At 48.5% G+C, this 13885-nt stretch overlaps 1 protein-coding gene across 1 annotated transcript in view; it reads right to left on the reverse strand.

The window, feature by feature from the left end:
- Positions 1-1297: 1297 nt before the first annotated feature.
- PKP1 (plakophilin 1) overlaps positions 1298-13885 on the reverse strand; it is a 48297-nt gene continuing 35709 nt past the window's right edge. The window contains exons 10-14 of the mRNA XM_023941905.2: positions 12356-12509; positions 11755-11941; positions 6878-6962; positions 5502-5601; positions 1298-4528 (exon numbers count right to left, since the gene is read on the reverse strand). Of these exons, the coding sequence (XP_023797673.1) occupies positions 5530-5601; positions 6878-6962; positions 11755-11941; positions 12356-12509 (498 nt within the window). The 3' untranslated portion in view covers positions 1298-4528; positions 5502-5529. The remainder of the gene's footprint in view (positions 4529-5501; positions 5602-6877; positions 6963-11754; positions 11942-12355; positions 12510-13885) is intronic.

Raw genomic sequence — 13885 nt, forward strand, 5'->3', positions numbered from 1 at the left:
CCCCAGGAAAATCTATGGGACTGATTTTCCTGTTCTGCCAGGAGAAATCCCAAGGGTCTCCTGTTACAAGTTCAACATGCACTACACCAAACCTGCCAAAAACAGTTGAAGGAACAACCATGTGGAGTCAGAGTGAGCAAAAAGGACAGAGAATCTCCCAGCAGAGGGAATGAGCTGCTGGGGGATTGGGGTATCACAAGAAGGAGAGGAGCAGAGAAGAGCAGGTATTTACCTTTTCCAGATTGTGATGCCTGTGAGAAATGGGGAGGATTCCTACAAGCTGCTATACCTGACACATCAGTGACATTCTTGAGGGGGGAGGAATCTCTGTGGAATTTTGGGGAGACAGAGACCAGAAAGGAAAGGCAGGTAAATGACAAACACCAGCCCAGTGAAATGTTAAGTGATACATGTGGGGTGAAAGAATCTTTTCTTTTGTGAGATGGGCATGGAAGTGACATTCACAGCCAGCCCATTCCAGTGACAGCTCAACAAAGACTCCAGGGGAATATCAGGTGTGGGTAGGGCTGGAGCAGAGACCAGGAAGGGCTGTGATGTCCCAGCACGAGCCTGGGGTCACTCATGCTCTGCCCTGTGCTGTTCTGGGCTCCTCAGAGAGGAAGGAATTCATTCTCTTGGGAAGGGGGCAGAGGGGGTCACTGAGTGCCAGGAGCTGCTGGCTCTGTGTGAGGAACTTCTCTGAGCTGGGCCTGCCCAGCCTGGCCCAGAGAGAAACTGGGGAGGATCCCCCAGCACACCTTTAAATATCAGAGCCAGGAAACTTCAACCACAGCTCAGGTGTGGCAGGTCCAGGAGAAACTGAGGGGTTTTCCCTGCCACAGCCTTTGGATCCTTTCAGCAGTGACACAAGTGACACTAATGGTAATTAACTTTTTCATGGACTGAAGTGATGGCTGTGAAAGCTCCTGGGAGAGAAACCTCCTGAGGATGAAATCATGGAATCATAGAAGATCCTGGGCTGGGAGGGACCCAGAGGAATCACTGAGTCCAACCCCAGCCCTGCACAAACACCCCAACAATCCCAGCCTGTGCACCTCTGAGAGCCTTGTCCAAACACTCCTGGAGCTCTGGCAGCCTTGGGGCTGTGCCCATTCCCTGGGGAGCCTGGGCAGTGCCAGGCTGGAGGAAATGGCATTTTCAGCTTCCTTACTCCCGTTGGATGAGGCAGAGCAGTCCCAGCTGATTCCTGCTCCAGGGTCACATGGTTTTTTTCAGACCTTTCTGCTTTCCTAACATTGGCAAAACAACCAAAATAAAACCATCCAAACCAAGAAGCTTGAAGAAATTCCAGCAATTTTTATTGATTTCAGCTTTTCCAATGAAGCAAATACATACAGTACAGCCAAAACAAAACTCTGAGACATTTTTCTCACATACCTATATCTTACAGAATACACTATAGAGCTATGGGCTGGTTAGGCTGAGCTGGTCTCACACTGGTGTGTGTTCTGAAAGGAGTAAAACTGTCTCTGACAAGCCATGAGGCCTCTGAAATGCTGGGGTGGGATTGTACACACACAAAATAAACAAAGCATTTATAAGAAAATAGAGCAAAAAAAGCTCTGCTGTGCCCAGGACAATGAGGGTGGTGTTTATTTACATGGCTGAGTGTCCTGCTGCTGCTGCTGGCCATGCCCCTTCCTCCTCCTCAGGAATTCTCCATCCCTGTGTCACAGATGTGCTCTGGCCCTGTCCTGGGGGTGGGTCCTACCCTGGCTCTTCAAGGAGCAAGGAACAGCTCATCAGAGAGATGTCACTGTTAAAATCATGCCTTAAAAAAAATACCTCCCCAGAATGAAAAAAAAATGATACTGGAGGTGAAAACAGCATTAACTTGTGTTGGAGAGAAGCTCCCTGAGCCCCCAGAACAGCTGGTTGTGAGCAACACCAGTTAGTCCATGTCTGATTTCCCCTTCACTTCTCACAGCTGGGCACCAAAGTCACTCCACTGACTTGGGTGGAGTCTGGGGTCCAGGTTTTAAAGAGAGGCTGAGAGGAGAACAGAGGCTATCAGAGAATTTTCTGGGGAAGATCTAGCTGCAGAACAGCCCTGGAATGGCAGAATGGTTCTGATTCCTGCAGCCCATGACTCTCCTGAGTGGGCTCTGCCCTAAGGTTGGCAAGCAGTGACAAACAGCATCCTAAAAACAACTCAGTGGGAAGAACCTCTCTGGTGTCCCCAGCTCAGGACATGGACAACATCTCAGCCAGGTGAGATTGCCCAATCACATTTGGAAGAACTTTGAGCATGGAGACAGATTTTCTTTTTATCATTTTGTTAGCTTTGAAAAAAAACTGTAATAAAACCAACTGTAACCATGTTTTTTTTTGTAATAAAATTTATGTGAATGATGAATCTGTCTCCTGGAGTCCAGTACTCACTAATGAAATCTCCAGTACCTGTAAATTTAATTGTGAGCTGATGATCATAAAGCTACAGCTCTTTGTGCCTGTACAGTGACTCAGTAACTGCATTAGGGATGAAAGCAGCTGCATTGTTTTAAAATAAAGCCTAAATCACAGCCAATTAGAGTGAATTTCCTCCATATTCCATCATTCCATTTTGTAGCTCTGTTTCCCCAATTAGTTTTCCAGAAAAAAACCTTCTCTCCCAGGACTTGTGTTGGATGTGTCAGAACAAACCTGAATGCAGAATTGCACAGAGCACTTTGCACCCAAACTGAACCAACTCTGTGGATGCTGCAGCCCTTGGGGACATCCACAGATGGGCCCTGCCCAAAGCATTTAAAACATTTTGCATCTGGGAATCCACATTCAGCAAGGGAACTGGGGGGTGGAAGGGCTTTGCCCCCAGGCTGGGGCTCTTTGCTCTGTTTAAACCCTCCTGGAACATTTGTGTCCCACTGGATTCTCCTGGTTCTGCTTTTCCACTTCAGAGGGGCTTTCCTCCCTTTCTCATTTGGCTGCAGCACAGCACAGAAAGCTCCTGACTGAACGTGGGCAGAGGGGCTGCTCACTGAAGGGCAGAGGATGGAGCCTCCCCTGGCAGCCCAGGAGGAAAAGCAGCTGGAAATTATCTCCCTGTGCGGGCAGCAGCTCCCTCAGCTCCAAATGGGGACGAGCAGGGCTCACCTGGACCTGCAGCAGAGCAAACCTGAACTTCACAGGGGATTCTTTAGTGGGCACAAATCACCCCGTGGATGTCAACTGAGTGTCCTGAGTCCCACCAATTCAGGAGCCTGACACTTTACATCAGACTGCTTTTCCATTTCCAAACTTGTAATCCATCCTTCCCAAGCACCTCCTGAGCCCCTGATGTTTGAAAAGCAGGGCCCTGTTCCCCTCCACCCTTTGAGGAATAATAACCACCCCAGGCAGCAAACACAGCCTCAGCTCCTCACTCCCTGTGAATCTGAGCTGTGGCCCCTCCAGGGGAAGGATATTCTTCTTCTGGAGAGAGGAAGGTTGTGAGAATTGAGTTGCTCTGCAATGAGCTCAGCAGTTCCTCATCACAGCCTCAGTATCAAGGCAGATTAATGCAATTCAAGATCCCGAGAAATAAAACATTTCCAAACCTGACATCATACAAGTGCTCACATTCCTTTGCACATTAATACCAGTTCTTTACACTGATCAATAAAAACAAAATATGATTAAAGAGGCCACATCCCTCCCTTCTTTCATTCCTGTGGCAGTCAGTGATTCCAGGGACAGAACACTTGGTCTGTCCTGCTCAGCTTCTCAAATACCACCTTTGTCCAGGCACAGTCAGGAACTGGAATTGTTCTGATGCTCAGAATGGAGCAGGACCTGGTAATGTTCAAGCTCTGCAGCTGTGTCCCAAGTGTCCTCTCACAAACAGGGAAGGGTGATGGAGGCTTGGGAGAGAATCTGCAGGTGTCAGTTTGTTTCTTGAGATAGAGTTCATGTGACAGGAAAGAAAATGCTAACAATTATCAGAGAAAAATCCTAAGCAGAGAAGAAGCCCTTGCTCATAACTGTGAGGAATAACCAGCCCTGGAAAGAAGAGAATCCTTGTGTGTATCTGTTAATAATGGACAGGTGCAAAGGGGAAACTCGACCTAAAATTGACATTTTTTGTTTGTGAATAAAAACACGTTGTGACAATTTTTTAGCATGGCAGTGTTTGGTGCATGGATAGGGTGGAGTTGGAATAAAACCCTGCAAGGGGTTAAACTGCACAGTCACCCTGACTTTGGGTGGGAAACAGGGGACCAAGCTGGAGGAAGATCCTGCTCCCCACGTGTGCTCTGTGTGTGCTGCCTGCACACACCTCAACATCACACCCAGAGTTACACAGACACACTCTTGGCAAAAAAATAATTATTGACATTGAGAAAGTATATAAAAGTCCCTTCTCCCCCCTAAAAAGAAGAAAATGCTTAAAAATATCAGTGTCATCCACATGAAATCCACATGTTTGGTTTGCTTTACAGTTGAGTTGAACTCAGAAACTCTACATCTTTAACATCCTAAAGGAATCATGGAAGTGTTGTTCTTCCTGGACATGAACTAACTCCAAATTCTGAAAGGGAAAAAAAAAATAAAACAAAGAAAAAGCAAAACCCCAGATAATTAAAGCATTCAAGAGATCATTACAGCAAACCCCAACTTTTAATCTTTTAGCTGAGCCTGACTGCAGCTTCTCAACTGCCCATAGCTTTTTACCCTGGACCTCCACTCTCCTCAGAGTCCCAGTGAAAACATCCCCACAAAGCAGGAGGTGGAATCTGTTCCTGGGCAGAGGGAGGGAAGGAAGGAAGGGGCTTTGGAACTGTTTTCTCTTGCTTTGATCACAAGGACCATGCTGGAGAAGGGAGCAAATAATTCCCTCTGCATCATCTTGGACACTATCCAAGAGACCTCTGGTATTTTCAAAGTGCTTAAAGCTTTCCCTTCAGTGGGAATCATGAATGAAAAGTGCCAGATGGGTTAAATCCTCATTTCACACTGAATATAAACCCATAATGATACCCTGGAAGTTCTGCCCATGGTTTCTCTTCCCAGGATTCTCTATTGGGATTTTCAGTTGGCAGAATGTGGTTCTCAGTTCTGAGCTGAGGTTGACAGGCGGATTAAGGTCTCAAACAACTGCTGAGGCTGAAGCCATGGATGTGCTGGCACTGTCTGGATAACACTGCTCAAAGCTCAGGAGTGAGGGCACTGCCAGGGAGAATCCCAGAGCCTCACCCACCAGCTTTTGGAAAAATGCACCGAATCAGTGATTGTGTGGCAAAGGAAGGGAGAGGCACAGCCAAGCCCAGCAGCTTTGTCTGTCCTGTGACATCTGTGCTGAGCATCTCCAAAATGCACAGCTGGGCTGAGAGGGCAACATCTGGGCCCAGGGACAGCACAGCCTCTGACCTCTCATAGAAACAGACTGGGCTGGGAAGATTTGGGATGAAAATCTCACAAATGCACTTTTGGGGTGATCAAAAGTAACAGCAATCTCAAAGGATTCCTGTGCCCCAGATCCACCACAAGGGCCATGTTCTTACCTGCAGCCTGAATGTGCATGGTGAGGCTCTAAAATCTGGAGGACAGAGTCCTGAAGGTTGTTCCAGCTAAAGATCCCATCATGTTCTTATCAAAGCCTTGCTGGAAAAGCAGAAACATGAGGTGCAGTGAGTGTGTATCAGTTTCTACACTGAGAGCAGCTACTGAGCAAAGTGTGCTTCATTCTCAGCCAACCTCCTCTGTCAGCCCTGTCACCCTCACTGATGAACTCCATGGAACCACAGAACCATGGAATGGTTTGGGTTAAAGGGAAAGCTCGTCTCATTCCACCCCCTGCCATGGGCAGGGACATCTTCCTCCAGACCAGGTTGATTTTCCTTGCATTGCCTTCCATCAACCCAGAGCTGGACCCTTCCAGGGTTTTGGAGGAAACTTTTATTTAATCATTCACTGAGTATTGTTTCATTTAGTTCCTCACCCTGGAAAAAGAGCAGAAGTCTTTGCATGATGCATGTACACCTGCAGGCTCCCATCCTCCACCCCTGATGTTTACTTAAGCAATAAACCTCTGTGTGAACACCAGAGTGACTCAGTCACACCAAAATGAGCTGGAACAGGCTGTGAGCAGAGCCTGGCACAGAACTACCCCAGCCCCTGTGCAGAGAGTCCCTGACTGTCAATGTGGAAACAGAACCTGGATGCTCTGCTCCAGGTGCTCCTCTTGTGGGGATTCCTCCTTCTTTTCAATTTGGCCCTGAACTCTTTGCAGGTGCTGCTGCTCTTGAGTTGGAAAATCCTGGCTTGTTCAAAGAAAGCCACTGGGACCAGGAGCTGGGAACTGGGAGCAGTTGGAGCTGGGAATTGGGAGCTGCGCCTGGGAGCTACAGGTGGGACCTGGAGCTGGAGCTGGCTCAGTGCATGTTTGGCTCTGCACTTTCCCAGCTTCCGTTGCAGGGAGCAAAGCAAATCCCAAACCCTCCTCTCCTCTTGGTCTGAAAGCTTACCCTGACTGCAGGGGGATGTAAGCACAGGGCAGGGTTATGGACACAGAAGAAAATGGGAGGAAAGAGAGGAGGGACCTGCTGGGACCCGATGGGCTGTGATGAACAGAATCCCCTGAATGAGGGTGAAACACCCAGCAAGTCCCAGCCCAGAGTGAGGGGACAGTGCTGGGGACCATTCCAGCACCATCCCAGGGAGGAAGGTGTCAGACAGACACGTCACCACCTGCTCTGTTTCCAAAGGGGGTTCCAGCAGTGCCCCCCTGCACCTGCTCAGGTCCCAGGCGGGTGCCCAAGGCTCCTCCTGGGCCCTGCCCTGCTCGCTGCTGGATCAGAGCCTTTAGCAGATCCCCACTTTAGCAGGTGAACAACCCAGGGCTGCTCCTGACTCCCAGAAGCAGGAATGTTGTTCTCACCTGCTTGAGCACACTCTGGAGCTCCCTGTTGGACCAAAGGTCTGTCAGGAGAAGTCGAGCAGCTTCAGCAGCCTTTGGACAGGAGCTGGGAAGACGGAAGCAAGAGGAGGATTATGGCAGGCACAGAGCAGCACCCCACAGACACTGCTGACACAAATCCAGCCCCAGCTGGGAGCCTGGCTAGCCACAAACAGGAGTGTAACACCCTCCTGCTCCCTCAGCAATATTGTGTGACAACAACTGTGACCAGAGCAGGGCAAACAAAAGAGAGAGAAGGACCTGAGTGGGAAAGTGAGCATAAAACTGAGCTGAGTCTGAAATGAAAGAGAAGGGAAACGGTGCCAGCCCTTTGCTGGAGTCTGCAGGGACAGTGTGGGTGGATCCTCTGGGAGGGGGCAGAGGAGCGGGCTCGGAGCTGCCTGCAGAGGACAAGGGATGGGAGCCTTTGCAACAACATCTGCAAGGAGCCCAGAGCCCTGAGTCAGCACAAGGGAACAGATACCTGCTCACGTAACAGCTCGAAACCGTGACTCACTGCAGGACCTTTCACAGCTCTGGAACATTTCATACCCAGATATCCCCTCCCTGCTGGCTCCCATTCCCATCTCCTGGCTGTGGGACACTTCTGCTCTGGGTTCAGGGCAGCAGCCCCAGCCTGTCCCAGCCAGGGCCATGGTGAGGAACAGGACCAAGCTCCCTGTCTGATACAGCTCCACAAAACCTTGTGTCCTCAAAATAATCCTCAAAATAGTCCCAAAGCCCGCAAGAAACGGGGCCAGTGAGGAATCTGGGACATCAGCTCCACACTTGGAGTGTGGGAGGATGGGGATGGAACACATCCAGCAAGGTTTGGGGCATTTCTGGGACATACACAGCAGGTGTTACCGAAGAAATGATCGGGTTTAAGTTAAACTTCAAAGGTGTTGAGCAGCTCCTGGTGTTGTGTAGAGGGCTGGAGGACAGAAATTCGTGAGCAATGCTTTGGGACAGAAAAAACAGGTTTTATTGCCAAATCTCTGGTTATAACCAGAGATTGGTTATGCTCTGTCTACAGAATGACAATGTTTTAAAACATTTTTTGGCTGAAATGTTGTCTGTGGCTAAAAAGCCATTAAATCCCTACAAACCCAAGGGTAGCTGGGATCAGATGGGCAAAGCACGAACTGAACTCTCAATGATTTGTAGGTTCAAGTTGTTTCTCTCTTCCTAAGCCAGAGTAATTTTCTCCTATTTTTGAAAAAATTTACTTCTAATGATACTAAATATGTACTTTTTGCCACTATGACTTTAGAGAACAGCTCAGAAGTTTTGTATTTTCAAGCCAAAATCACCAGCATCATTACCTGAGTCATTTATGAATTCAGGCAGAAGAATTTCTGAACTCTTCATCTGAAGGTCTGGCACTGACTGTTTCTTACAGCACTGACTGCTCTAATTTAGGTATTATTATATTGAGAAGCTCAATATGAGCTGGTGGAGCTGTGATGTGATAAAGTAGCACATCCCAAACAAAAGAGTGTGAATATAGTAGTGGATAACAGAGCAGAATATCAAGGACAGGTGATCTGGGGGAAAAATTCCTTAATAAAAAATTGCCTGAAAAACAAAGTTGATTTTAAGTACAGTCTGTGTTTTACAAATAGAATTTTTCATGAGAAATTGTGGAGAGGCAATGAAGGAGATGTCCCCTGGTGGTGATGGCAGGAGTCACCCAGCTGCAGACTCAACAAAACAAACAAGACACAGGCAGGAGATGGTGGGGAATGGGGAGAAACAGAATGGGGGCAAAGAAGACAAGAATCTTATCCATAAATATCAAATAATGGGGAGAAATAATCCTTCCTCAGAGTACAAAAGTACAAAGAACTTCATGTGTGTCACTGAGAATGACAATGAATTCCCACAACAAGGATTTCTTCAGATTGTGAAGAGATTATAAAGTTGATAAAGTCTTTGGAAGAAATGGGAAATTTGGAATGTGTGGATGGGAAGAACTCTCTTGCACAGGGAATAATCAAGAGCAAACATGAGTTCCTCGAAATATTAATTTTGGTGAAATGCTGTGGTGGAGTTGAACTGCAAAATAAAACTGCAGTAGTAAAGGTGTGAAAAGTGAAGGAACAATAAGAAACAGAACTAAATCCATGGTAAAGGGATGAACTGCAAAGATGATGCTCTAAAGCACAGGGAGAGAGAAAAAAGCTTTGAGTGCAGCCAGTAGTATTAATGAGGAGGATTTTAATTTAATTAGTGAAATTATGTTGCTTGAAAATGAGTAGAGAAATGTTTTTCAGACAGCTGTAGAAGAAAAACGAAAAGGAAGCCAAACACCCCAATAAATCAGATCCAGTGGCTTGATTTTCAGAAACGCCATCAAAAACTGAAGGAAATATTCAATATTTTGGCAACTTGGATTAAAAATGATGTGGAGTGAGGGAACCCCATTTGTCCATGAACCCCATGCCATGGAAGAGAGCATCTGTAGGAGACACAGTACCTCAATTGGGATGCTCCAGGAAGAAGCATAAACCACATCCATCAGATAAACTGCTGAATACTTTCTGCCTTTCAGTCAGAATCCAGCTATGAGAAACATGAGGAGAAAGAAACGTGGGAAGGGAGGAGAACATGGGAAAGGTCAAGATCCATAACTCCCTGGGCTGGAGCCTGGAGTCTCTTGCTAAGCTTTGACCTGAGGCTGTTTGAGCAGGTGGAGCTCCTGGCTTGCAAGGACAGCCCAGCTCAGAGGCAGGGCAGGGTCTGAGGGGGGCAGAGGAGACACAGGGAGAGAGCACCCAGACACCAACCCCAGCCTGGGGGTCAGGGAATGTCCACAGGGAACTGAGGCAGGCTAACAGAGAAAACTGCAAAATCCTGACAAGGTGCAGGGTGTCCCTGGGCCCTCCCTGGCTTTGGGGCACCCCTGAGCTCCCCTCTCTCTGCTGCCTGTGCTGGGAAGGAGGAGGAGGTTGATGATGTGTGACACATTCAGAACCTCAGTGGGGCTCTGGGGGCTTCAGCCAGCCCCCAGGAGAGGTGGGGAATTACTGATTTCCACTGTGGAGGGGAGAGGTTCTTTCTGATGTAGGACTGGACAAATCCCACCCTAACTTTTCGTGTTTATTTTCACCCTGTGATGCAGCAAGAGTTGAAAGTCTCTCCAACATCTGCTCTACTGGAGCAGCCTAAAATAAGATGGCCTGGGACAAGTCAGATTAGTCCTGGGTGGATATTCTCTTTTTCCCTACGAATTGAAAAGCATAAAAATCTTTGGGGACAAAAATGAATGATGGAGGCAAAGGAACAGCTCAAGTTTTGGACACTGTAAGAACTGGGGAGTTCCTTGGGAGGACTCTGTGATCCAGGCAGGACTAGAGACACCCCTAGAGCTTGGTAATTCCTCACAGTTCAGTGTGTGAATTCAGTGAGTGCTCACCTCCAACAGAGCTCATCCCCAGCAGCCAAGGCAATTAAAGTGCTCCCAGCCCAGGTTGTGCAAGGCTGTGCTGGAGCAGCAAATTACTGAGCACTGCTCTGAGGGAGCCACAGCAGGACTCCAGCACCAGCAAACACCATTCAAAACAAGGAGGGCTTGGAAGAGGGCTGGGTTTCATGGTAATTGGGCTCGCTGGAGAGTGGAAGCAAATAAAAGCAGCAAATAGAGTGATGATCCTTGGCCCAGGCCCAAACTAAACAAGGAGGCCCCGTAATGACTGAGAGTGTCTCTGACCTGGAACAAGGGGTGGATTGGAAGAGCTTTATCAAAGGATGATGAAGGCATGCAAATGGATTTTCACAACAGAAAACAATGGGTTACTTGTCTAAGGCATTTTAAAACAAAGACAGATGGCAGGAGAGATGAAAGCCTAGGAAGGAGAGAACATGGTCAGAGATAATGGAAGTTTAACATCACTTTGGCCAGAAATGAACACAGAACTTGGCAAGGCTTGACAGGCTTGTGCTGCAGGGAATGTGGATAACAAACAGGACAGAAAACCAAGTCCTAAAATAGAAAGAGGTAAAATATGATAAGATTGCTCAGCTGGTGTAAAATACAGGAGTAGACCAGGGAGGTATTTAAAATAATTCCTGTGTATGTTCTCCCAGAGCTGCATCTTGAGGAGGATGATTTAACAAAAAGATGAACAGATTTGCACATAAAAGTCCAGCACAGTCTTTGTGTACCTGCAGTGTTGAACCTCAGACCTGACCCTCCTGACAAGGTTTGAGAGAGGCCCAGGAGCCAGGAAGTCACTGACATCCCCTGTTCTGAGGGGTGGAATTTTTCACAGATCAGAGAACCCCAGAATGGTTTGGGTTGGAAGGGACCTTGGAGATGATCCAGTCCCACAGCCTGCCATGGGCAGGGACTCCTTCCACTGTCTCAGGCTGCTCCAAGCCCCATCCAACCTGGCCTGGAGATGGAGCAGCCACAACTTCCCTGAACAACCTGTGCCAGGGCCTCCCCACTGTCACAGGGAAGAATTTATTCCTAATATCCAGTATAAATGTCTCCTCTTTTAGTCTGAAACCATTACCCCTTGTTCTGTCACTATCTGCTCATGTAAAAAGTCACTTTTCTCTTTTATAAGCTCAATAAGTACTAATTTTAAAAGACTTTAAGATGCTGGTGCTTCAGTTCTTTTCAGAATTTCCTAAAATTCAACCAGAAAGTTTGCAGACATCCCTTTGGCAAACCCCACTCTGATGGCTCCTGCCTGTTTCCAAGAAACCAGTGCTGAGGGTTTCTGCCCACCAACATGCCCAGCTTCTTTATGAGGAAGGAATAATGCTCTGTTTTGGCTCCAGAGGGTGTTTGGAAGGCTCTGGGGTCAGCCTGGCTCTGTCCCTGCCCCTGCCTTGTGCCCCACACTCACCCATTCCGGCACAGGCTCACTACATTATTTAGCAAGTTGCTGGACAGGTAAGACTTTCCCAGGTGGGGGTTGGACATGATGAGGTTCCTCAGAGTGTAACAAGCTGAAGTCATGATCTCTCCATAGCTGCTGGTGTTTCCAGACTGGAACGACAGGAGACGGGACACATCTGGGAGCACCTGGTGAGCTAAAGAGGTGGAGGAATGTTCCAATCAACAATTAAACACAATCTGCCACAAGTGAATTATGCTATTTGTGTTAACACCAAGCAGAGTTATCTCTGCAGGGAGCCACTGGAGCAATGGCATCATGGGGGGATTTTTCCAAGACAAAACGAGGGCTGCAGGCCTTTGGAAGGGCCACAAGCACTCCAGTCCAATCAGCTCCCAGAACACTGTCAACCTTGTGGTCCTGCAGGTTTGTCCCTGTCTGTGAAGCACAGCATGTGTCCCACAGCACTGCTGACTGTCACGGGGCCAGAGGAAATGACCCTGCCCTGCCCACTCCTGGAGCTTGGCTGTCTCCTCGTGGGGCTCACGGAGCGAGCTGGGCACACCCCATGGAGCTGAAAGCTGGGATCCAGCACGGGGGAAGGACTTACCCATGGTTTTGTGGAGCACAGGATGCCTGGACATGTTGCTCAGCAGAGAGGCCCCAGACCGCACGACCTCGGAGCTGTTGGACTGGAGCAGCCGAGCGATGCGGGGCAGCCCCTTCTCCTTCATCCCAATCAACTGGCTCATGGCATTGGACATCTGAGGGACAGCAGAGATGCCCATGACTTGCAGTGCCAGGGGGAAACAGCTGGGTGATGCTCAGGGCTGGAGGAATGTGACTGTACCATAAAACGAGCGCTGCACTTTCTCCTGCTGCCACAATCCCACTTACTCTGTCAATTTTACCTCTCCCCCACAGTTATGGGAGCCTGGAGAAAAGGAGGCTCAGGGGGACCTTCTGGCTCTCCTCAACTCCCTGACAGGAGGGTGCAGCCAGCAGGGGAACAGGCTCTGCTCCCAGAGAACAAGGGACAGGACAAGGGGAAATGATGTCAAGCTGCCTCAGCGGAGCTTTAGATTGGATGTTGGGGAAATTCTTCACCAAAGCAGTTGCCAAGCAATGGCACAGCTGTCCAGGGCAGTTGTGGAGTCACCATCCCTGGGAATATTCAAAAAATATGTGGATGGGGCACTTGGGGACATGGGTTAGTGGTGAACACGGCTGAATAGCTGGACTTTGTGATATTAGAGGGCTTTTCCAAGTTTAATGATTCCATTATGCTGGGACATTTGAAAAGTCAGCCTCTCATCTGCTGTGATGCAGCTGGCTCTGCTGTCCTCTGGAGCCCCAGTGCAGCAGCTGATCACTCAGGTGACATTCCAAAAGCTTGAGAAGTTTTGCTTTCATGTCCACATTGCCCTTCACAACCCCCTGGCAGCTCCCTGCCCTGGCCCTTCACAGCTCCCTGCCATGCCACAATGGGCTCTTGGGGAGCAGGAACAGAGAGTGGATGGCTTTAAAAAACAGCCTGAGGACCAAAAATACCCAACTTAGATGTGATCTTGTGCTTGTAAATGTAGAAGATCTCGGGCTACAGCCAGGGCAGATGAGTTCAAGCACATTCCCTGAGTAAACTGCCCTTGTTGATGGTGCTTAAACTGAACTTCTCAGCTACTGCCCCACCAGAAAGGCTGCTGGAGACACATGGCCAGTAACAGTGACATGGAATGGAGAGAAGAGGCTGGAAAACATGTGCCCTGCTTCACATTCACACCAGCAGGACTGGGGTGTGTAAAGAGGTGGAGGAATGCTCCAGTCAACAATTAAAATGTGGAAGCTCATCTCCAGATTCCCTTTCCATCAAACGACAGCAAACTCAGCAACTCCAGCTCCAGCTCTGAGCTGGAATGAGACTCTTGAGGGGAGGAGCCACTTCTGCACATCCAGACAAATTTCAGCCATTCCATTCCAGGAGGCTGAATTAAGTTGCACTGTCAGAGTTGGGTTTGGTTGTTTGTCCCTTGTGCAATGTTGCAGATTGCTGAATATTTTTTCCCCCTGGAGCACAAAACTCCAGCCCCATTTCTCTGACCAGCTCTACCCATACATGACAGCCTCTTTCCACCTTTTGGTT

Source organism: Cyanistes caeruleus, chromosome 24 (assembly GCF_971803275.1).
Source record: "Cyanistes caeruleus chromosome 24, bCyaCae1.hap1.1, whole genome shotgun sequence".
Lineage (NCBI taxonomy): Eukaryota > Metazoa > Chordata > Aves > Passeriformes > Paridae > Cyanistes > Cyanistes caeruleus.